General features: G+C 35.2%; 1 protein-coding gene across 2 annotated transcripts; it reads right to left on the bottom strand.

The window, feature by feature from the left end:
* Positions 1-904: 904 nt before the first annotated feature.
* On the bottom strand, positions 905-21,151 carry LOC129255009 (putative phospholipase B-like 2). Of its 2 annotated transcripts, XM_064107253.1 has the most exons (13): positions 20,947-21,145; positions 19,357-19,418; positions 16,159-16,405; positions 14,305-14,548; positions 13,117-13,211; positions 11,872-12,089; positions 11,108-11,199; positions 10,398-10,558; positions 9,102-9,194; positions 8,454-8,525; positions 7,528-7,680; positions 5,241-5,400; positions 905-4,616 (listed from the first exon to the last, which is right to left on the bottom strand). In XM_064107253.1, exons 2-13 carry the CDS (start codon positions 19,388-19,390, stop codon positions 4,446-4,448), a joined length of 1,740 nt encoding a protein of 579 aa, XP_063963323.1. In that variant the 5' UTR covers positions 19,391-19,418; positions 20,947-21,145; the 3' UTR covers positions 905-4,445. The 2 variants fall into 2 exon arrangements, with proteins under 2 accessions (XP_063963323.1, XP_054749532.2); XM_054893557.2 differs by lacking the exon at positions 19,357-19,418 and having other exon boundaries at positions 20,947-21,151.
* Positions 21,152-22,878: the final 1,727 nt, after the last annotated feature.

Here is a 22,878-nt window from a genome sequence, read left to right as displayed (position 1 = left end):
CCACATGTTCAGATAATAATCTTGTTATGTATACATCCCTTAGAAAAAATGACCAGATGACGAGATCTCGGATCTTGTCATGTTGACATCCTGTGGGAGAGATGATCAGATGACAAGATCTTGGATCTCGTCATGTCTACATCCTGTGGGAGAGATGATCAGATGACAAGATCTTTGATCTCGTCATGTCAACATCCTTAGGAGATGATCAGATGACAAGATCTCGGATCCATGATCATGTCATCTGATCATCTCTTCTAAAAGATGTAGACATGACGAGTTATGAGTTATAGCACGGCGGATTTATCGTTAAAAAATATAGAGGGGAGGGGGTGGAATCCGCCCCCCCCTGGCCTTTAAGGGTTAAGTTACAACAGTGCTTCTTATCCAATCAAAACCAATGACCTATCTTAAGTTGTCATTGAATGAAAACTTGTCAGTGATGGCAACATTCAATAACCCTTAGCAGCATTCCACAAGGTGATCTGTCTTAATCATTGCATCTGATTGATTCAGGGCAAGTTGTTATTTCTTGGGATGAGATTCAGGAGAGTAGTAAAGGGCAATTCTAAAATTGAAAAAAAAACCTTATGAGCCATCCAGAAAGAAAGGAGACTTAGAAAAAATATTCTGAAATTATGATCGATGTCCTTTCATTTGAACATTTTTAAATTTGAACATATCCTAAATATCTGAGAAAACAATGTCAACACAAAAATATATACTATGCATCAGGATGACTAAAAGAAGTATCTGAAGTAGTATCTCATAGGAGATAAGGTGAAAGATTACACACAGGTACTGAGAATATCTTTAATTTGTTTACTAAACGTTCTTTACTGGTAAAATCTATTCAAAATTTGGAAATGCACAGACCTCATGAAACAACAACAAAAACACACCCATGTATTTACGTGAAAACAATATTTTTATTCTTTCACTTTCCATTCAAAATAAAAAAATACACATTAGTATACAACAATGAGAATGTGAAATGTGGACTTTGCAAAAGTGGCTTTGAATGAAAAAAAAATTGTTTTGCTTATAATTATGGAGCATATATTTCAAGGATACATAGATATTACACCAAAATTAGTTCTGACATATGTTAGAAAAGGAAGTCGAAAGCAGGGAAATTTCATTGTTTATATGGGGAATATTTTCCAATAAGATCTCTATTCCATTGAGACATGTATGATTGGAATGCATAAAATACTGATATTTCGTTGAGAAAATATTTTTTTCACAATCATGAAATTTTACCTTTTTTTTTGTAGCTTTCACATGCATGGCTGCAAGCTTCATCAGACATTCAAGTCATCACACTAACCAGATAAATCAAAGGTTTATCAATATACTACTCTGATTTTACTGTTTATTCATTAAACTCTATTCTTATTTTATGATGTAGTTATACTTTGTACTATTTTTATATGGAGAAACATAATATAAATGTTTATATGAAGACAATACATAAATCATACACCATGAGGGGAAAAGCATGATGTATGAGGAGTATCACAAGAACTAAGATTTGACTAAAATCACACCTTAAAGGACAAGTCCACCCCAACAAAAAGTTGATTTATATAAAAAGAAAAAAATCCAACAAGCATAACACTGAAAATTTCATCAAAATCGGGATGTAAAATAAGAAACTTTTGACATTTTAAAGTTTTGCTTAATTTCACAAAACAGTTATATGCACATCCTGGCTGGTATGCAAATGAGGAGACTATGACATCATCCACTCACTATTTCTTTTGTATTTTATTATATGAAATATGATATATTCTAATTTTCTCCTCATTGTCAAGTGATACAACAATTAATTACTCCCTGAACATGTAGAATTAGCATTGTTTACTACTATATGGTTCAGTCAAGTTGGTCCTTATTGTTAAATCTATAAAAAATGAAATATTGTATAATTTAAACAATAAAAAACAAAAGAAATAGTGAGTGATGGACATCATCGACTGACTCACCTAGTTGTGCATATCACTGTTTTGTGAAAAATAAGCGAAACTTTAAAATGTCATAACTTTCTTATTTTACATCCGATTTTGATGAAATTTTCAGCACTATGCTAGTTTGATTTTTCTCTATTCAAGTTAGCATTTTCCTGGGGTGGACTTGACCTTTAAAAAGGTAGGCCATCACTGCCAAGTGTTCCTCTCACCCGTAGGAGAGATATAAGGAACACTTTCCTGGGTAGATTTCTACCATGAGGAAACCACCGTCTTTGCACCCCCTTTCCTCATAGGACAGTTCTTCTATAACCACTTTTCACCATCATTGTTATAGAAAGATGATGTATCATTGTCAAAATAATAATATCACTCAAATCACACATTCTTCATAGGACCGACTACTAGAGTGAAACCTGTTGGTCCCAATTTAAGAGCAATTCAAGTCAATTTTGTTCTCTGTGAAATACTCCTCTTTAACTTCACTCAAACCTCTTTACACTCACAACATTGCACATAATTTATTTCAGATCATGGAAAATATGCAAAGATCAAACATGAAATGAAAGCCTTAACATGATCAAAGAAGGTTTTTTTTCTGTAGTTTTTTTAAAGGAAATTGCCATCTATTCCAAAACCTCCCCCCCCCCAACATAATGGTATTTGTATTTCATTTCCAGCATGTATTCCAACAGAATTGAAACACACAACTACCTCCAATTTCAGAGTATGGGCAAACTTCCATAATAAGTTAACTCTCCAAAAGTCAGAAATTGGCACAAGTCTGTCCAGTTTTTTTACCAGATTATACAAATCATGTGTTATATACCTCATATAATTCAAACAGATATCTGTAGTCTCAAAATATTTGACTTACTGGTAGTCAAATTTATTTGTAATATTCTTGTTATACAGTGCGTATAAATTAAAAGTTTACACTTTGAAAAGGTTCTGGGAATTAAGAATTATAAAACATGAGGATAATTCGTTTAAATATATTCTTGGTTTTCGGTCTCATCTATCAAATGGAAGTAAAAAATTTGAGAGACTGTTGCACTTAAGTGAGCACTGTGCATTTTTGTAAAGCTCGCAGAAAACGGTTTGTGCAGAAATGCTCATTTTCACGCTGAGTAAAGGAAAAAAGGCAAAAACAAACTGATTGTGGTACATTTCTCACACTTTTCTTTTACATTTTCAGCCAATTAAGCCAGATACATATAAACATTTTGTAACAACTTTGCCACACAAATTAAAATTTTAACCTGAGGTACCGGTAAGCTCAACCTTTATCTTTTTTGTGCTAGCTGGATCTGAGGACATAACTGAATGTAAACAAAAGTTTATTTCAGACATCTCCAGCAATAATTTATCATTAAAAGTGGGTTTATATTTCATACTTCATTTAATACCGTACTAGTTTCTCCACACTTTTCCAAACTTGACAATGAAGGAAAATCAAGCCTAAGCCATTTCATGTGAATCACAGCATATCACGATAGCCTCGGTGTGTGTGTGGGGGGGGGGGGGGCCAATGGCGCTCTCTGAAGTGTCTTGAGCAGGAAACAAATTAAAAAGGTAAACAATATCTTCAAATCAATCTGCCTAGCTACTTTTATTCATATAACTATTTCCAAGTTCTGCACAAATCATTTTCACGAACTTTTCAAAAGCAAGTGGTGGCCACTCAAGCGGAAAGATTTTTCAACAGTTATATCGTGGAAAAATATTCAAGATATTACAAATATATAATTTTACAGGATTATTTCAAAGTGTAAACTTTTTTTATCTGCACTGTATACCCCTTATATGAAAATACATGAGAAATATTTTGGCGCCATCTACATCAGTGACAATTAAAATTAGAATCTTAAAATTAGAATCAAGTACAAATTTGATTTCTTTTAATTTTTCTCCTTTAAACAACAATTTTCCACAGTGCTCAATTAAAAAATAAAAAATACTCTAAAATCTACATGTGCATGTTTTAATCCTTTACCTCTTTCTATTTTGGATTATTCCTTGCAGCCTCAAAATTCTGTCCTGTCTCAATTCAAATCCTTCTGTCAATACTCATTTTATTACCTACTCTTACATACAATTGCAAATATTCTGTAGAATCACAATGTGTAGAATTCCAGTTAAAAGTGAACTCCACAAGTTCTTTGGTAACAGTTCCTATTTTTATTACAAATCAGTTAATATGTTGTATTCATGTTGTAACACTGACTTCATCAAGACTGGACAACATTGAAAGTTCTCTCCCACCTTCCTTTTAGCACCCCCCCCCCCTCTTCTCTCTCTCTTGCACACACTCTTGCACTCTCTTCCTCTCCTCCTTTTCTACTGTGACATGAAAAATTAAGGGGTTAGGCCCATAATAAACATCTTGTTACCCTCTATATATATATATATATTCTCTTGAATTCTTTTATGTTTATTGTATCAAACATCCCAATGACCAATGTCTTCCCTCGTCTAATCAGACCATACCACCTCAATGGGTTTGAAATCAAACAAGTCAGGATGACCTAGGTGAAGAGTTTGGTTGAATTCAGACTTGCTCCACTGGAAAGGAGGTTGTTGATCATGGGTTGGTCCACAAACAGCAATCATTGAAAGACTCTTCATCATTGAACTTGTAGTTACCTAGTAAAATAAACATTTACAAAACTTTTCTAAGTATATATTCTTAAAACAGAGCTGTAAACAATGATAATAGATGTAAAAAGCACCAGATCCACTAAAGCAGAGTGCTAAATAAAGGCAAAATGAAAGAAAGGAGAAGAAAAATATACAGCAAGAAGTAAAGACAAGACTAAAAGACAATTAAGAAAAGGAGGCATTAAATAGGCACTTCTTCAGGTGACGTTTTGACAGAAACACTATCTAATATACCAAAAGGAGATCATTTGGGAGAGATCAACGAACATGTGTATAAGCATGAACCCTCTATATCTTTGTGGAGATGGGAATAATAATATAACCATAGTTGGACAGATGTAATTGTCTGGCAGGAGTGTTAACTGTTTGCTATAACATCACCAATATACTTCTAACCAAAGTCAATGGAAGGACCTGCTAAGTGTTACATCTAGGGTTGTAGCTGGAATCTTATTTCATCACAATTGACAATGAATGAGTTTGTAACAAGCAAACCCAAAAAGATAAAGTTCTCGCAAAAGACAATTAATCACAGGAGTTAGATTTAAACTCACTGATTGAGAGAAATGGGTCAGTAACTCTTGACCATGAGGTTTTTAACTGTATTACCTTCATGTCTGTAGCTCCATGTAAACGATGACCAAGAGCTGAAAATGGATAGTGACCTTTGACCGGATTCAGATCAGATCTTGCAGCGATGGCATTCTCTGCGCTGTATGGTGGGTTGCAATCACAAGCAGACAGTGGGTCATGCTCAAAGTTATTATACCTGAAAAAGAATATAAAGAAATTATATTTAATCAAAGTTTCAAGTGTAAGTAATAAATTATAATAAGGACAATTCAATGGTAGAGATATAATTCCAGCACTAAATTTTGATATATTGTGCATTATCTTCATTTTCAAATTCTATAACAGTAAAATAAATTAAAAATATAGTGAGATTTGCTTCATCAACCACCTTTTTGGAAGGACCAACTACATATAAAGACCACTAGATTGGTTTCCCTAATCATTTTTCCATTTAATCATGTATTAAAAAAACTTGTCAATAAAGACCACTTGCTCATAAAGACTTTTGGCTCCCTTTACCGCGTCTTTATAAACAACATTCAATGTAATTGATCTGGATACAATTTCTATTTCTTGTATGGAAATGTCCAGATTTGGCTAAATGTAAAAAACCAAATCCTAATCCTCATCCTATTCATTAAAGCTGTTCTTGTCATCCCTTCGCTTGGCTCCTAGATTCTTGGGTTTGTCCCGAATGTGAAGTGTCATACATCACTAGGTGAAGCTGGAACACAGGTTGTGATCAGTACGGCGCATAACACACTTGATTAACTCAACATGAGATTGAATGCTAGTAAATGTCAAGTGATGAGAGTAGACTTTAACTTTAATCCTCTCCCACCACTGAATGTTGAACTAGGCAACCAGACTCTGAATGAAGTAAACGTGGTAAAAATACTTGGTATCTTTGTCCAATCAGAAAATACAATTTCGTAGCTGAAAAGTTAATTAAAACCATTCACAGATGGGCAAGAAGGAAGTAACTTTGTGATTATGGAGTGTGCAGCGCGAATTCAAGAACCCGCGAATATGTTTTGAAGGCACCCAGTGCGAAAAATTAATCTCGCAAAAATAAAAGCGTTTTACAGTACATGTCCTGAAGGTAAAAATGAGCCTGAATAAGACTGAAGTGACCATTGCAATAAAGAGAAAGCCAATTAACTACACTGCTATTGAAATTTACCCAAGGTAAATAGACTTCCATCTATTCATAGTAAATCAGGGTACTTCTAGACTTCATGTCTATTCATATTTCCATACCTTTTAATATTGTTGTATAGAAATTTGTAACGTTCCCTGCTTACACACAAAGCTGTGCAAGTTATAAATGAATAGAAATTATTTTCTCCACCAACACGTGAGTCTTGAACAAAATTTACATGTATGCTTGTAAACTTACTGGCCCGAATTCACAAAGGTGGTTTTTAAAACCATTGGTTGAACCCATGGTCTATGTAGATTTCCAGTATAAATTACGCTCATTTACCGCGTCTATTAAAAAATTTCCAATGTAGATGCGCGCTTTTGTCACAGTGCGCGAAATTGACGCCTATTGCAGTGGTTATCCACGCTATTTTATTCATGAGTGCACTGTTTTGAATTAATGAGTCCACTCTTTAAACAGTGGACTCATGAATAAAATAGCCTACTTAACCATGGCAACAGGCGTCGATTTCGCGCACTGTGACAAAAGCGCGCATCAGCATTGGACATTCTTTTAATATACGTGGTAAATAAGTGTAATTTCTACAGGAAATAGGCATAAACCATGGGTTCAACCGATGGTTTTAAAAACCACCTTGAGTTATAGAAAGCTGGACAGGTGTAAAATGAATGAAAATAAATATGTTCATTTACATGACTACTGTGGTCTGTTCTTATTAGGCAACATGCTAGTTTGTTGGAATATTTTTAATGAAAATGCAGTTAAAAAACTCCATAATTTTTCTTTAAAAATCTCAATGTCAACAGTGTGATTGAAATCTGTGCAATGGATGCTAGATGTGTGCAATGCGATGCATAGAGGTCTATTGTATGTGTGTACGTACAATAGAATAAAATATGTTTCATGTGCATTGTGGTTGAAATGGATTAGAGTTGAGATCTGGATCATGTTATTTTTTTAATTGGCACCACCCCTGGCCTTTGTAAATTTGTAGAAGATTGATTGATTGCCCAAAATTAAAGATCTAGCACTGATACTGATCTCAATCTTGTATGTTAGGTTGGTCTGAAGGTAATCAGACGATATGAAGAAGAGAAAAGACAATCAGGACAAAGAGCAGAAATGAAGCAAACAAAAATTAAATCAGAGCTCATCTACCTCATGAGATTTATCATAGATTTCAGATCAGTCACATCCGTCTCATTTCTTCTGAAGATGTTTGCTCTCGCTGTCTTATTGTATGAAAACCAATTACCATACCTGCGCTTATTGGCAGGCCAGCCACTCTTGTCATAGATGTCCTCAAAGAACCTGAACATGATAAAACCAAGCAATCATAATGATCTCAACATGAAGAAAACTTGTGCATGGGTCATTGTTTTCACCTTGTGCTCCTTGATGCGAACAATATGAAAACATGCAGGCCTGTGTATGCATCCTAGATGAAGAGTAATGACCTGAATGATTTCTGTAGCTACGACTGATCGGATCAGGTTTACAATATGACAGTTCACATACCTTCTAATAGAATATTATGACACATATAGTTGTCCATGATTTTGATTTAATGGATTTAAACAAAACTCTTTCTTAGACATATCCCTGGTATTGTGGTGTCTATGGGATATTTACATTCATCACAGTTTGGGTTAATGAGCCTTAGCATTACCAATTTTGCAACAATGAATTTTAAACAATTTTCTCATCAGGTTTTGTTACTTGAATTGTCGAAGCAGTACTGAAATTGCTAGAAACTGATATAGAATAAGTTTTTAAGTTAGAAAGTTTTCCAATTCACACAGAGAAATTTGTTTTTACATTTCCATCATACTGTCAATCAAGGATTTCTTTAAAACATATTACACCTTATGAAAATATCGAAAAAAAATATCGAAAAATGGGTGAACGTTTGTAGATCTTATTACTCATATCTCTAATGTTATGTATTTTAATAAATTTAAGGGCATTCCATCAAAATTCATCAGACCAAACAAGTGTCTTTGGCTTGATTACATGAGCTTCAATCTGATATAATTTTTACTCTATATCTCAGCATGCATGCATATAGTGATGGGGATACTTACGGTATGTTATAGGATGGCCAGTAGGAATGCTCTCTCAAGTAATATGTCATGTCTTCTGCCTGTATTGTTCCACTTTAAATGAAATGAAAGAGAAAACATGTCAGAATATACTATACAATTTGAAGCAGAATGCTGACATATAAAGTGGCCATGGGCATGGCATACAGTGAATCTCAATCATGTTCTATCTCAAGATCCTCGCTTGATCAAATAAAAAAAAGTCCAAGTGTAAAATTATAATATTCAATCAGCTCAGGTCAAGTAAGTCATAGGCTATTGATAACACGATCAGTATCGTTCTTTTGAACCCAGATCGGTGTTGGAGCTCTGTTCAGCAGCCTTTTCACACTCTCAACACCAACACTGAACACTAAACTTAAAATCACTGTGCATTTATCAATGTGCTTCTGATTGCAAGCTTTATTTCTACACTACAGTTTTCCTGGGATTTCACCTGTAGTTTGACTGATTAATCCTTTTTCTTCCATGCGCTTGGGATTCATTATTCAGTTAAATTCATCTTTAATCTTTCAACTTTTGCAAACCATGCGAACTATCTATACAAAAGTTAATAGCAAAGAAGGCTCTGGACATTGGTAACACTGGAAGGCATGAACTGAAAGACCTTGGAAGGTTTAAATGACTTACGGGATTTGTTCTAATACCACAAGAAGTCCATCTGAAGGAGTCTGACCTGGAGTAAACTTGTTATAATCAACAATCATCCATTGATTGTTGTACCTTTAAAAACAAACAAAAATAAATATCGGCATTAACCTACATTGAATTCTCTCTAAATAATCAAAAAATTATCAAAAATCCACAAAATGTTTGCGATGGGAAACTCCGGTATCTCATGCCTATTTATTATACATGCACATCAATTTTCACTGAAATCCTATAAATCTGTTCAATTGATATTTAAAGAGAAATTTTGCATGAATCTTCTCAACCTGATAAGATTAATTCTAAACATTCACAAGGAGCCGTCTCACACTGAGTGGTGATTAATCAAATTAATTTCAAGTATGGCTTGCAACATTGTAATCTCGAGTGCACGTGTTTAAGATTAATCTTTATATATAGTGGGATGGGGGTCCTTCTTTATATCTGGTAATCAGTCATATTGATTATTTTACAGAAAATAATCATACAAATACACCATGGCACTCGATCTGGCTAAAACTATTCACATCGAAGGGACATCAATATTACCCTTCTCCCGAGGGGCAACGGCCCAATTAAGAATGGTACTACTGACGTCCCTGGATGTGACCATAACCATGAGTTATCGGCCAAATTGTGGTTTCGGGAACCACCCGTCAATTTGTATGCGCGCTCTTGTGTGCAAAGTGAATGAAGGTGGAAAAAGGGAATCGTGCGTGTGACTAAATAAAGTGCTGCTGCTAAACAAAGTGAACGGTGGTTCCCAATTTCATGATATATTAGGTGTTTACACACTGCAACAAAAAAGCAGATTCTGCATCGGCTTTTTCATTGCGTGTAAACGCGATTAACTTGCATCGGCTCGCGGTGCAGAATCTGCAATTTTGCACCACTGACCAAAGTAGTAGGTTCAGAACCGCGAGCCGATGCAGAATCGGCTTCTTTCTAAGTGTAAACAGAAAGCCGATGCTGCATCGGCAATTGGCGCGCATTTTATTTACTTTACCATTATGACGTACTTGTAAGCGCACGCAGCCAGCGTTGTCTTTATTATGACGTATATTGTTGGTGCGCTGATCATTTCAGGTTTTTGCTACGCGAGCCGATTCTGCACCACGAGCTGTGACAGCGTGTAAACGCGGTGCAAGATAAACCAAAAGCCGATTCTGCATCGGCTTTAGGTTCTGAACCAAAAGCCGATCACATGTAAACACGGTAAATGCCGAGTTATCTATTAACATAATGATGCTTTAGGACATCATCAGCATTTAGACTTACGTGCCACTGTTGTATTTTGTAAAGATGTCCGCCCAGTGTGATGCATTCTTTGCCAATCGATTGGCGATTATATTCCTGGCCCATTCTAAAATCTGACCACTAGGCTGGACATACTTCCACAGTTCATTGTTAGAATTGCCGATGGTTGTCTCTATGGTCACCTAGAGAACATAAACATGAAACAGTGATTAATAATAAAACACCCTGTTGATATATACTTGAAATACCATAATACACAATCAGTCTCTTTAGTTTATATATGAAGAATACCCGGTAAGTAAAAAGCCTTAACAGTTTACATGTAGGCATAAAACTGCTCTATAGAATACATACCCTAGATTGCTTAGTTTGTGTTATCATATTGGAAAATCTGTTAATAGTGCTATAACACATATTTCCAAATTCCAATAGACCCATGCTTTTCCAGTCACAAATATTTATATGATATTTTACATTTTAAAAAATTAGTCTTTTATTCCACAAACACACAAAAAAGCTGTTTCAATGAAAAAATATCCAATTGAATAAATAAAATAGAAACAAAAACTTGTTTTATATCTTGGGTTTTATTTTTCAATAGCTTTCCTTTTTCAATCAATACTGGATTTCACTGTCACCATCACCCGTCTTCTTTCTCAAAATCTATCCAATCTTTAGTACTAGATTGAGTTTTTCCAAGGTTGCATAATACTCGTCATTGGTATACCTACCAGGCCGGAGTTGGTAATGTAGAAATCATCTCCAGACAAAACCATACCAGGGGCAGATGAGAAGGCTGCTGTTTGACCGGGGATAACTTCATCTAGAAATCAAAACATTATATGTATGATGCCTCTTTAAACACAACTAGGAATATCACTGAAGATGATGCTCATATGCCATTACCATGGCAATGCAGTTTCCAACACATTTGTAAAAGGAATCTTCCATGTCTTTACCCAAGTTCTGAATGTTGGTGCCAACTTTCATGAGCACTGGCCAGAAAAATGGGGAAGTAGTTTGATCCGCAATTAGTTTTCCAGGATTTTTGGCTATAATATGTGGTAACAATGGCTACACAATTTCTGACAAATTTGTCTTTACTCCAAGACCTGTGTTCCAAATAAAATGAGAATTGGTTAAAAAGTGAGGAAGTAATTCAAACTGCAAGATTTGCAATGGACCATCTGCCCGCTGACCGATGGTACGCTAATGATTTTACTGATTACTGCTATTAGATTCAACATCATACTATAATCAATCCTATTTGTTGTTCTTTGGGGAAAAGTCACAACGTGTTGTTAACATCAGCATAAATGTCTTTTTTCCAAGTTAGCATTTTGAACATTAAGGTTAGAAGGCAAGCTATAAATCAGTTATAAATGCAAACATCGCTAAAGGAATTATTTTACTCAAGTCATAAGGAATTGCCATAATGTACATATTTACAGAAAGCCATTGAATTAAACTGAACGTGAACATAATTAATAGATACCAGATGTTTCTGTGAGATGAAAAGCAAAGTTGTATTTTTTGATGGTCCTGAGCATGCCTTGGTATCCATCCCATGTGTCATGTGATGCAAAGAGGTCCGTGTTGCCAGGCAACAGTTTAATAAGCGCAGAGCAATGCCCATCTCCAGGCATTCTTTGCTTCCTGGATTTGCTGAGGGCACTCTCTAGATCTTCCAAATCACCACCGGTTTGGAAGAGACTGAACAGAATTTAAAGAAAAAGAAAAAAAAATAGGTTGCAATCTGAAAATTTGATTCCTCCTGTACATGTGAATTTGACATTGTTATAACCTTTGTTATTCAATTAAAAGGGTCCTTAATGACAAATCTGTAAGTGGAATGCATCTGGCAGTCTTGCCTGACTTATATCTCTCTGATATCTCCATAATGTATTAAGGAAATCTGCTTTCATCAAATTAATAAACTGTTTATGAAAAATTTTCCCTAATTTAATGATATCGTCATCCATTCATTAATTCAATCATATATTCTCTTAAAGGAGAATGAAACCATTGAAACCAGCTGAATTCATATCAAAGAGAAAAATCAAAGAAACATATTGTTGAAAGTTTGAGGAAGATTGAATGAATAATAAGAAAGTTATGAGCATTTGAATATTGAGATCACTAATGCCATGTAGTTCCTCCATTGGCAATGCGACCAAGATCTGTGATGTCACACACGTACAACTCCCTCATTACTTTAGTACTTATTTCACTTATATTCTCACTTTTATAGAGTCTTTCACAAGGTGAGACCTGTGTTCTCTTTATGAGAGGACAAGTACAGAGGTTTCACAACATTATATCATTGATGAATCGTTTGTCATATGATTAGAACGAGCAAAAAGAGATGTTTTGGGGTATATTTTCAGTGTCCAAAAGGGGAGAGTTGTTCATCTGTGACATCATAGATCTTGGTCGCATTGCCAATGGGAGGATCTCCATAGCATTAGTGATCTCGACATTCAAATGCTCATAACTCTTCTATTGCTAGTCCTATTTTACTCAAACTTTTGTTGATCTTATTCTTTGATTTTTCTGCTTTCACAAAAGCTAACTTGCTCCAAGAGTTTCATTCTCCTTTAACAATGCTTATATTCAATGACATAAATAAATATACATACTAAACATAATTAAAAAAAAATGGAAGAGTCTCCTATTATTCCAATGACCATTCACAGTCTAGGCTCAGACAACAAACAAACAATGAGTGGGGAATACTTACAGAAATCCAAATGGATCTAGGTCTATCTGAGGATTAGCTGGTAATCCTAAATAGCCATCCTCTAATCCTGATATCTGTAGCAATAGAAGATTCAGCTGAAGGGAAAAATGAGAGAGAAAGGAATACAAAAATTTGATAATGCATTTATTGCTTCATTAAAAATGTATGCTGAAGATAGCTCAATATAAGATCATGTTGATAAGCCGCAATTAATACAGGTACCTCAAAAAGGCCTAACCATATCATCCAGCAAGAATTCTGCTCATCTCTGCTTTTCCTTGCTTATCCTCCCTTTCAGCAATAGTAAAATACTGGGGAAAACCCTAATTGTGAAAGAGGCTGAACAGGATTCCAGCTAATGGAACAGCTACGGCTTGTTTTCATCAATAACATAGCTAATGTACAGTAACAATAATAAATGTTATAACCTACATGAGGCATTTTAAAGACTTATAAATGCTCTTTTGTTTCTTTTTAACTGATAACTAAACACAAAATATGTCATAATAACCCAGTCAGGTTTCTGCTATACATGTATGACTAGGGGGCCATAATATTCATACACCCCTCTAACTTCTTCACACTCACATAATTCATTTTGGTAGATAAACATTCTTTTCATAACACAAAAAGTACATTGCGCCTCTGTAGTACCATCAGTCCATAAAATCTGTATAACCAGATTATCTAATCCCGATGAAAAATTGTGTAGCATTAAGTGTATGTGCATGCCTGTACTGTAAAACACGAGCTGAGAGTTGCATGAATGTTGATATATTGAACTGAATCTTTTAGAAAACAAATACGCATAGCAAGGTTTGTAACTGGTACCATTCTGTGATCCTCTGAGTGAAAACAGAGTCAATTGATTTACTATGAGTTTGATTTTTGCTGACTTATTTTCATGACATGTGGCATCATGCCCGCAATATGGTCTGATTGGTATATCAATGTTCAAATAATTGGTGAATCATATCTTGCTTTACTTTTAGTTGAACTACATCTAGACAAGAGAGTGTCTCGTCCTTTTGTTAATAAACAATACTAACACACCTGACAATGTTTTAAATATAGCTAACATCTTCAATCTAGATTAAAAGACAAGAAAAGAAAAATATCAACTTCTACATAAATATCACCTAGAGTTTAAAAATAAAAAGGAGAAAAAATCATGAGTAAATCATCTACCTGATGAAAATATGGATCCTGAGACTTGAGTTTGATCTGCTGCTGCATCCATTCCAGGTTTGTAGTCAGGAAGGTTTTGAGTTTCTGACAGTACTGTGTCTCATCTTGACAGAATGTATTGATTGTATTAATCCAATTCATAAAGATGAATGTTGCAGAAACATGACCCTCAGCTAAACCAGCAGCATAGGCTTGGATGGAATCAGTGTAAGACCCATTGGTTGTCACTGTCAGATGAGACCATCTATCAAGAAAAAAATAGACACACTTAACCCTTATTTAAATGGGAGATGAATTTTGTGACTAAATTGTAAATTGCCACACAATTTTTTTAAACATGTCGCTCTGTGACTTTTTCCTTTCAAGTCTTGCGCATCTTCTGAGACCACATTTGCAACGCCTGGGTACGCGTTTCCGAAAGTATGTAACATTTTGTAAGTGCATGTCAGACCAAAATTTACTCTAAAACATAATGTTGTGAAAATGCAAATTGCGTTTTCAACCAAAAATCTTTAATGTTTGACTATTTGCACTTTTGTTGGTTCAAAGATCTATTTTATGCTGTTTATGATCACAAAAAGAAATACATAATTCAATAAATTCACACAAAACAGTAAAATACATAGGAAATTAATGTTTTGGCATTTTTTCTGTAGATTTTAATAAGAAATGTCAAAACTAATATTTTCACCAAAAATTAGCATTCTACAAGCTATTTAAAGTTATTTAAAAGGACAGGTCCACCTTAACAAAAAATTACTATTGTTTTCATATTTTATGGTTCAATCAAGTTGATCCTTATTGTTAATCTGTAAAAATTGAACTATAATTCAAACAATAAAAAAATAATAAATAGTGAGGGACATCATTGACTCTCTCATTTGCATTCATTTCACTGAGTTGTGCATATAGACCTAACTTTTTGTGAAAAATAAGCGAAACATTTAAATATCATAACTTTCTTATGTTACATCTAATTTTGATAAAATTGTCAGTGTTATGCTTGTTTTATTTTTCTATATTGTTTCGAAACAACATTTTCCTTGAGTGGACTTAACCTATAAAGGCAAAAACAAAATTTCATACACTTATTTGCATAACTAATTACTTAAAAGATACAATCAATTTCTAGAAAATTTTATTTAACAGTCTTGCAGTTTACATCTGACTCTACGAGAGTGCAAATTTTCACGGCGATCAGCAGTAGAGATCTGAAGGGGGTCAATTTGACCCCCACCCCCCTACCTGGTCTGAAACATCCCAGTTAAATTAGGGTTAAAGGGAAAATTGATCTTGACATCAAGAGGGTTAGGTATTACTACATGTATGTATTCATAAACAATAAGAGTTAAAAATGAAGGTTTGGCAGCCCAGTTAAAGCCAGGGGTAATAAGCAGGACGTGCTAGGAGAACAGTTTTCGGAACTGAAGTGACTACCCTGGGTAAATATGAAGACCACTGATGAGTACGGTATAAAAAAAAAAAAAGTAAATACTTATTTATTATAGAAATCAAAGGGGGACGTGTCCCTCTAACCTCTCGCTAGATCCCCCACTGGTTTCAGGGCAATAGTGACATATTGGGAAATTCACTACATGGGAAAGAGGGGGGGATAGAAGAAAACAGAACTTATGCATGTGAGGTCATACCCCCCCCCCCCCTTTGAGAATACAGAATTATGCATAGACAGAATTGTCAGAGATGCACCAGCTGCAGATTACCAATGCTTAAAAGGTGATGGGTGACTACATCCTATAGATGGTGTCACAATGACACCAATGCATATATATAGTAACAAATTTGTCCGAGGACTATTTCATTGCTAAACTTTCACAAGAAATAACTTTTGCTCACCCTGTCTGATTAATAGCATCTGTAAAGTTTGCCCATGCCACTGCATTCTCGATCCTGCCTTCCACAAGTTCAAAGGTCTCCTGGGAAGGGTCATAGGTCACGGATGCAATCACATTCTTGGATATGTTTGGGTAATACTTCTCCTTGATCTTGGCAGTGCATCCTGATTGGATAATAGCTAGGCTTGCACTCAAGCAAAGGTACAAAATTGATGCCAACTTCATTCTTTTCTCTGCCTTATTCTTTCCTAAACAGAAGAAAATCAAAAGCTACTGGTCAAAAATGAGTCTTTTAGGGCTATCCTGAGCTGATGTTGTGTAACTATGATTGATTGTTAACTTGGATCAAGACCGCATGTATTGAGGTCTATCACACTCTTGTGGTGGTAAAATGGCATATTAAACAAAACTTTGAATAGTATTCAAAAAAAGAACTGCTGATGATTTGACACAATTGGAGGATGTTAACCTGTCAATTTTTTTCATTTTATTGAACAAACTCACGCAAGTGAATAAATATGGGCACCAATAAATGAAATACCTCCAAAAACGTAATTTAAGATTATTGGCGATCATAACACTCTTTTTTGAAATAATTAAAAATGACTGATTTTTTTTAAAAATAGAAAAAATCTACATGCCTTGAACAAAACAAGCAGTACAAGCTTTGTAATTAACGGTCCACCAAGTCCAGGGCATAAATTAATCGACGGCCATCGACGGCCAGGCCGCCGATGCCCCTATAACTGGCCGTGATGCCCTTAAAAGAAATGAACAATTCACGGCCAAAAAGGCTGTGCCCTTTTTTTCAAGCTGGCCTACGTGCCCTTTTTTCAAAACCAGCTGTGCCCTTTTTCACTGTGAGATTGAAGTTTACAAAGTTCTCCCATATTTCACAAGCAAAAATACAAGAGAGAACAAAAACAAAGTTAACAACTTCCCTCAATTCAAATTGCAAGCCAGTTTGTGCTTAATTCTGTGATCTACACACAAACACACACACACGCAAAGTCAGCATAAATACTAGCTGCTCCACCACGTGGCATGGCCTGCCTGTGTGTGGCAGCGCAGGCATGCAGGATCACAGTGGTACTTTTGCAGACTTTTCTCGCCAGTTTTTCCACCCAAATAATCACAACTCGGAGGGAAATTTATTTTAAATGTACATGGATTCTCAGATTACTGATTTGGTGATGTAATGGGAGCTAGTTTTTGAGTTTCTGAGTTGTTTTGCCTTTTGTTTCGAGTCTTCTTGTTATCGGTGCGAACTTGTAATGGGAAAAGATGCCTGTGTACGTGTGATGCTGCCGCAATGTTTTACCTTTGAAATGTTATTCATTTCTAAAACAATTTTAAAAATATATCTAAAAAAACCCAAATATTAGTAAGATTATTGTTAGATGATTACATTTTTCTTTGTTTGCTTGAAGTTTTAACTTTTTTCCCTCTTTCTTCCTTTCATTTTTTATTTCTTTTCTATCATTCATTCTTCATATCCTTTCTTCTCGCCTTTTTTGTTCCATCCATCTTTCCTAGTTTTTCTTTCTTGATTCTTTCTCTCTCTCTCTGTTCATTTTTCTTTCTTTCCTTCCTTCCTTTTCTTACTTTCCTTCTTTTTTCTTTATTTCCGTTTTTCTTTCTTTCCTTAAAATTTTCTTTGCTCCCTTCCTCTACTTTTTCTTTTCATTCTTTCCTTCCATTCCTTTCTTGCTTTCATTCTCTCTTTGCTTCATTCTTTCCTTCCCCTTTCCCCCTTTGTTCTTTCTTTCCTTCTTTCCTGATTTTTCTTTCCTTTTTTCCAATTCCTTCTTTTTTCATCCTATCCTTCCTGAATTCCCTTTTCCATTCCATCTATCTTTGTTTCTGATCATTTCCTAGCATTCCTTCCTTTCTGTGTTCATTTATTTTCTTCATTCTTTCCTTCTTTAAGTCCCTCATTGTTTTTTCTTTCCTTCCTTCTTTTTCTTACTTTCCTTCTTTTTTTAATTTCCTTTTTTTATTTCATTCTTTCTTTCATTAATTTTTTTCTTTGCTTCCTTCTCTCTTCCTCTCCCTTTTCTTTTCGTTCTTTCTCTTCTTCCATTATTTTCTTTCTTTTTTCATTATTATGTGCCATGGTCACCAAAGTACATGAAAATATATATGAGAGAGGAAATCATTAAATTGGCATATCAACACACTAATTTCAGTCATGACATATTTTACAAATACAAGGTGCATCAGTTCATGTTAAAAAGAGGAAAAGGGCAACGGTACATGTACATAGAACGACACTACTTTCTTTTGATGCGGTAAAATCTTGCTTTGAAAGTTTTTTGGGGGGCAAGTGAAATATATATTCAGGCAAGTATTTTCCAACTAGATCTATATTGAAATTCACTTCCTTTATGTAGCACCCCGTACAAGAGTAAGTACATTTGACATCTAAAAAAAAGGATACCTAAACAGATTGGACTTCGATGCCCTTCTTGGAAAAATATTTTGGCCGTGGTGCCCTCTGTAGTGGCCTTAATGCCCTCCAAAATATGAGGTATTCAAGGCCAAACTGGCCTTGCCCTAAAAATGATGAAATTTAAGGCCTGCAAGTCTATAGTATTATAAAATGAAAAGATTGGACACTTCACGTGAGCATTAACTTCATGGACTTCACGTAATGTTTTGCATAGATTTGGATGTAAAATAGTTAAGGTACCTATTAACTAGTCTTTCCCTTGTATAGGCTATAGACAGCTGGCAGCCGTCTGTTTCCAGGAGTTTTTTAAACATTTTTATTTATTTTTATTTCTCCTCATACACAGACGGCTCGCTAGCGTGCCGCCGCCATTAGGGGACTTACAATGCAAATTCCCCCCGATGGGGCTCATCGATTTTTGTCTTTATTTCATAAAAATATATAAAAAGAACTGTACCAAAATAAAGGTTATTATTCCCTTTTGGACTGAAATGCACCAAAACGGGGGGAAAAAATCTTAAAAGGGGAAAAAACAGCGACTTACTTCGGCTGTCGCGCAACTTCACTTCCCTGTTTATCCAAACTTAATACATAAACATATGGCCATTGAGTCCCTGTACAGATCGAGCTAGAACTTCGGTCTCTGTATTTGGTGAGTGGAGCCAACGGGGTTTAGCGGAACAACCAAAACAGAGACCGAAGCTTTTGGTCTATCCCTTGTAGTGTCTTTGAATATAAATCGCTCACCCTCTTTAGACAAAAAAATTTGGAATCGCCGCATAAACTATTGTCGACGAGAACAGTCCGAGCTGAGAAGAAAAAATGGAAAAAAAAAAAAAATTAATACTGGAGAAAAATTGGAATCACATCGTTTGGTAAGTGACATAAATAAATATTTATTAATTATTTTATTCTAATTATTTTATTAATTTTAGTTGTATTATCCCATGGAAGTGTTGCACATAATATGCATGCGTTGTGCCTTGCCCCTTGGCTTGATTTTCCTGTGCACGGCGGCATGTTCACCCAAGGGTTCATTACATTACATGCCGGGGGGGGGGGGGGTTCTTATTTTTATTTGGCAACCAGTCAAATTTGACTATTATCGCCATCATAAATATTTTATTATCAACGTTTGTTTTCTTTGGAAAAAAAAAAGTAAATGAATAAAGTAAAATTCAAATATTTATTTCTTTTTCCTTTCTTTTTTTCTTTTCCTTCCTCTTTTTTTTTTCTTTTATAGGATATATCTACTAGGATTTAAAGTCGAGTAGGTGTAGCCAGGCGGCTTCTAGAGAGTAAAAATCATTTACTAACATAAGGTTACTCTCATACGAAGCCAGGGCTTCTATCTCATAGACCCACACAAAGGAAGCCAAAACCTGAAACTTTCACCCCCGAGATTTCTACTTTCCTTCTAAAAGATCTAGACCTAAATCATGTACATGGGATAAAACTTCATTTCCGACATTTCTACCCTCTCGTTGTTAATTTTAAACAAGAATTCATCAAAAAAAATCGAGCGTCCGTAACGTTGGGGAAGTACAATAAGAAACAAGATGGCGGCGTAAACATCGGGCAAGTCTCTTCCGTCTTTTCACAATATTTTTTTATTTTTTTTTGATGAATTCTTGTTTAAAAATAACAACGAGAGCGTAGAAATGTCGGAAATGAAGTTTTATCCCATTTACATGATTTAGAGCTAGATCTTTTAGAAGGAAAGTAGAAATCTCGGGGGCGAAAGTTTCAGGGTTTTTTGCGGTACACGTAGTCGTAGAGTAGATGAATAGGGAGGACTCCCTGGCTTCGTATGAGAGTAACCTTACGTTACTCGTTAGTAAATGATTTTTACTCTCTAGAAGCCGCCTGGCTAAGTAGGTGTGTCTCTCAATTTAAAATCAGGGCTTTTACTGAAAATATGTTAGTATAGACCTACTAGTAAGTAGTATGCAAAGTAAAATTGCACACAGAAAAATCAAGCCATAGGCATAGAACGTAACATTAGAAGTCATGTGTTGTGGACACCAGAACTTCAGAAGTGAGATCCCAGCACGCGCGACCCACCGGCACTAGAAATCCACTGCCAAAAGTGGTTCATGGTGCGAGGTTAGTATACTGATAATACTAACCTCGCAATACGTGTGAGTGGTAATGAACCCTTGGCTTGAGCCACTCATCCTACGAACGAGGTTGAGCCTTGAGTGCATCGATTGAATCATGACTAGGCCTATGTCTAAACAGTCTATGTCAGTGTCAGCTCAGTGTGATTCACTGATTGTGAATGGATCATCATGACATCTTCATCTTTTTTAGCTTTTTTCTTTGAGTTTGAGTTACCTTTGACTTGAATGAAATTTTTCAGCAACTAACTGATGATGCCTTCCACTGTCCTTCAGTACATGCAACGTCAGAAGTCGGGCCAAATCCTTTAAAAACTCAGAAAAGTTGATATCATTTGTGACTAGTCTAGCGTCCCGGGACTAGGAACGATCGCAGCCCGTGTGTGTACGTACATGGGATATGATATCTGTTTGTCACGTGCGCGCAGCTGACCGATATCACGTGAGAGTTCGAAAGCGTCACCTGATCGTTGTCTAAATTAGGGGGGGGGGGGGGGGTTCTCTGTCGAATATCGGGGGGGGGGGGTATTCTTATTATTATTTGGCAATCAGTCAATCTGAATATTTTTGCCATGCATCATAAACATTCGTTTTTCTTCTTGTTAATTACCCCGTAGGCCTAGTAGGCGTATGGATCACTTTCCCATATAGGCCTACCCATGAAGGAAAAACCAGTTCCACTGGACCAGTTAAGACCAGTATAATTTTAACTGGTAACTCTGGAAATTGGAACATCGGTTTACTGGTCTAATTGGTCATACTGGTCCAGTTAAAATTTTACTGGTCCAGTTAAAAATTAAACTGGTCTTGAATTACTGGAATTTTATACTAGTCTTGTTTCTGGTGGTTGTTACTGGTCTCACTGGTCTTCATCCTGGTATCCAATTCAAGCTGGTTTTTACTGGTATTTTCTACTGGTCCTCAAACTGGTCGAACTGGTCCTCGTACTGGTCTTACTGGATCAATTTATTACATGCATTTGGTTTGTTATATACCATTGTCAGTGAAATGTGATGGAAAAGATGGTTAGTAAATTCATTTTTCTGCTGTTATTTTAAATGTGATATATGAAATTACACATTTTCATTGTGAATTAGTTCACACACTTATTTGGAAAGTTTTTAAACAACAATGAGTGCCATTGCAAGGATATTCCATTCTAAATCCTGATTTTTCTTTTTAAAATAGGAAATATGCAAATGAGGTTAACCACGTGATCAGCATCATCAGAATTACTGGTATTACTGGTCTTGACCAGTTTAATTTCAAACAATGAATTACTTTAGACCAGTTGACTATATCAGAGGAATATATCTTGCTTTGATCTTAATCATAATTAAAGGAAATAATTATTTTAATGATAATGTTAATACTTGATAATTATGATAATATTAATAATTATTATTACAATATCGATAACAATGATAACAGTAATAAGAATGATGACAACAATTTTGATCATAATAATCATAATAATAATAATTATAATTATAAGAAGAATGATGATAACAATGATAACGATAATAACTTTCTCTGAATTGCAAAATTCATTTTCCATAATTCGTCAAATGATCTGACTTGAAATAAAGTCATTATTTATTGGACCAGTAACACCAGTTTGATGAAAAACAATTTAATTGGTATTACTACTTTGCTTCAACTGGAATGCAATTGTTTGAACTGGTCTCCAGTTGATTTTTACTGGTCCAGTTAAAAATCAACTGGTCCAGTAAACATAATACTGGAAACCAGTAAAAATCTACTGGAAACCATTTATTGGACCAGAAACACCAGTTTGATGAAAAACAATTTAACTGGTATTACTAATTGCTTCAACTGGAATGTAATTGTTGGAACTGGTCTCCAGTTTATTTTTACTGGTCCAGTTAAAAATCAACTGGCCCAGTAAAAATATACTGGAAACCAGTAAAATTCTACTGGAAACCAGTAAAAATTCTTACTGGTCTTACTGGTTTTTCCTTCTGGGTAAATTTTATCTGGGATATATCTGCATGGGTCCCATGCATGTGTGGGTCCTGGGTCCTGGCACCCCTTCCATTTCCGTAGGGAAAATGCCCTTTATTTCAAAATATAAAGTGCCTTTCTTTGAACTGAAATTGAAAAGTACCCTCTTTTCAAGATGAAATGT

The sequence above is a fragment of the Lytechinus pictus genome, chromosome 2 (genome assembly GCF_037042905.1).
Source record: "Lytechinus pictus isolate F3 Inbred chromosome 2, Lp3.0, whole genome shotgun sequence".
Lineage (NCBI taxonomy): Eukaryota > Metazoa > Echinodermata > Echinoidea > Temnopleuroida > Toxopneustidae > Lytechinus > Lytechinus pictus.
Note: the sequence above shows the minus strand (reverse complement) of the source record. Positions and strands in the feature narration are given on the sequence as shown.

Bases quoted from the DNA above. Each gene is read 5' to 3' on its own strand.
- LOC129255009 (XM_064107253.1), bottom strand. From the start codon at position 19,390: ATGCGGCGATTCCAAATTTTTTTGTCTAAAGAGG. The intron at 14,549-16,158 runs GTGAGCAAAAGT...TTTTCTTGATAG, and splicing joins GATGCTATTAATCAGACAGG to ATGGTCTCATCTGACAGTGA. The intron at 4,617-5,240 runs GTAATACAGTTA...TTATTTTACTAG, and splicing joins ATGGAGCTACAGACATGAAG to GTAACTACAAGTTCAATGAT.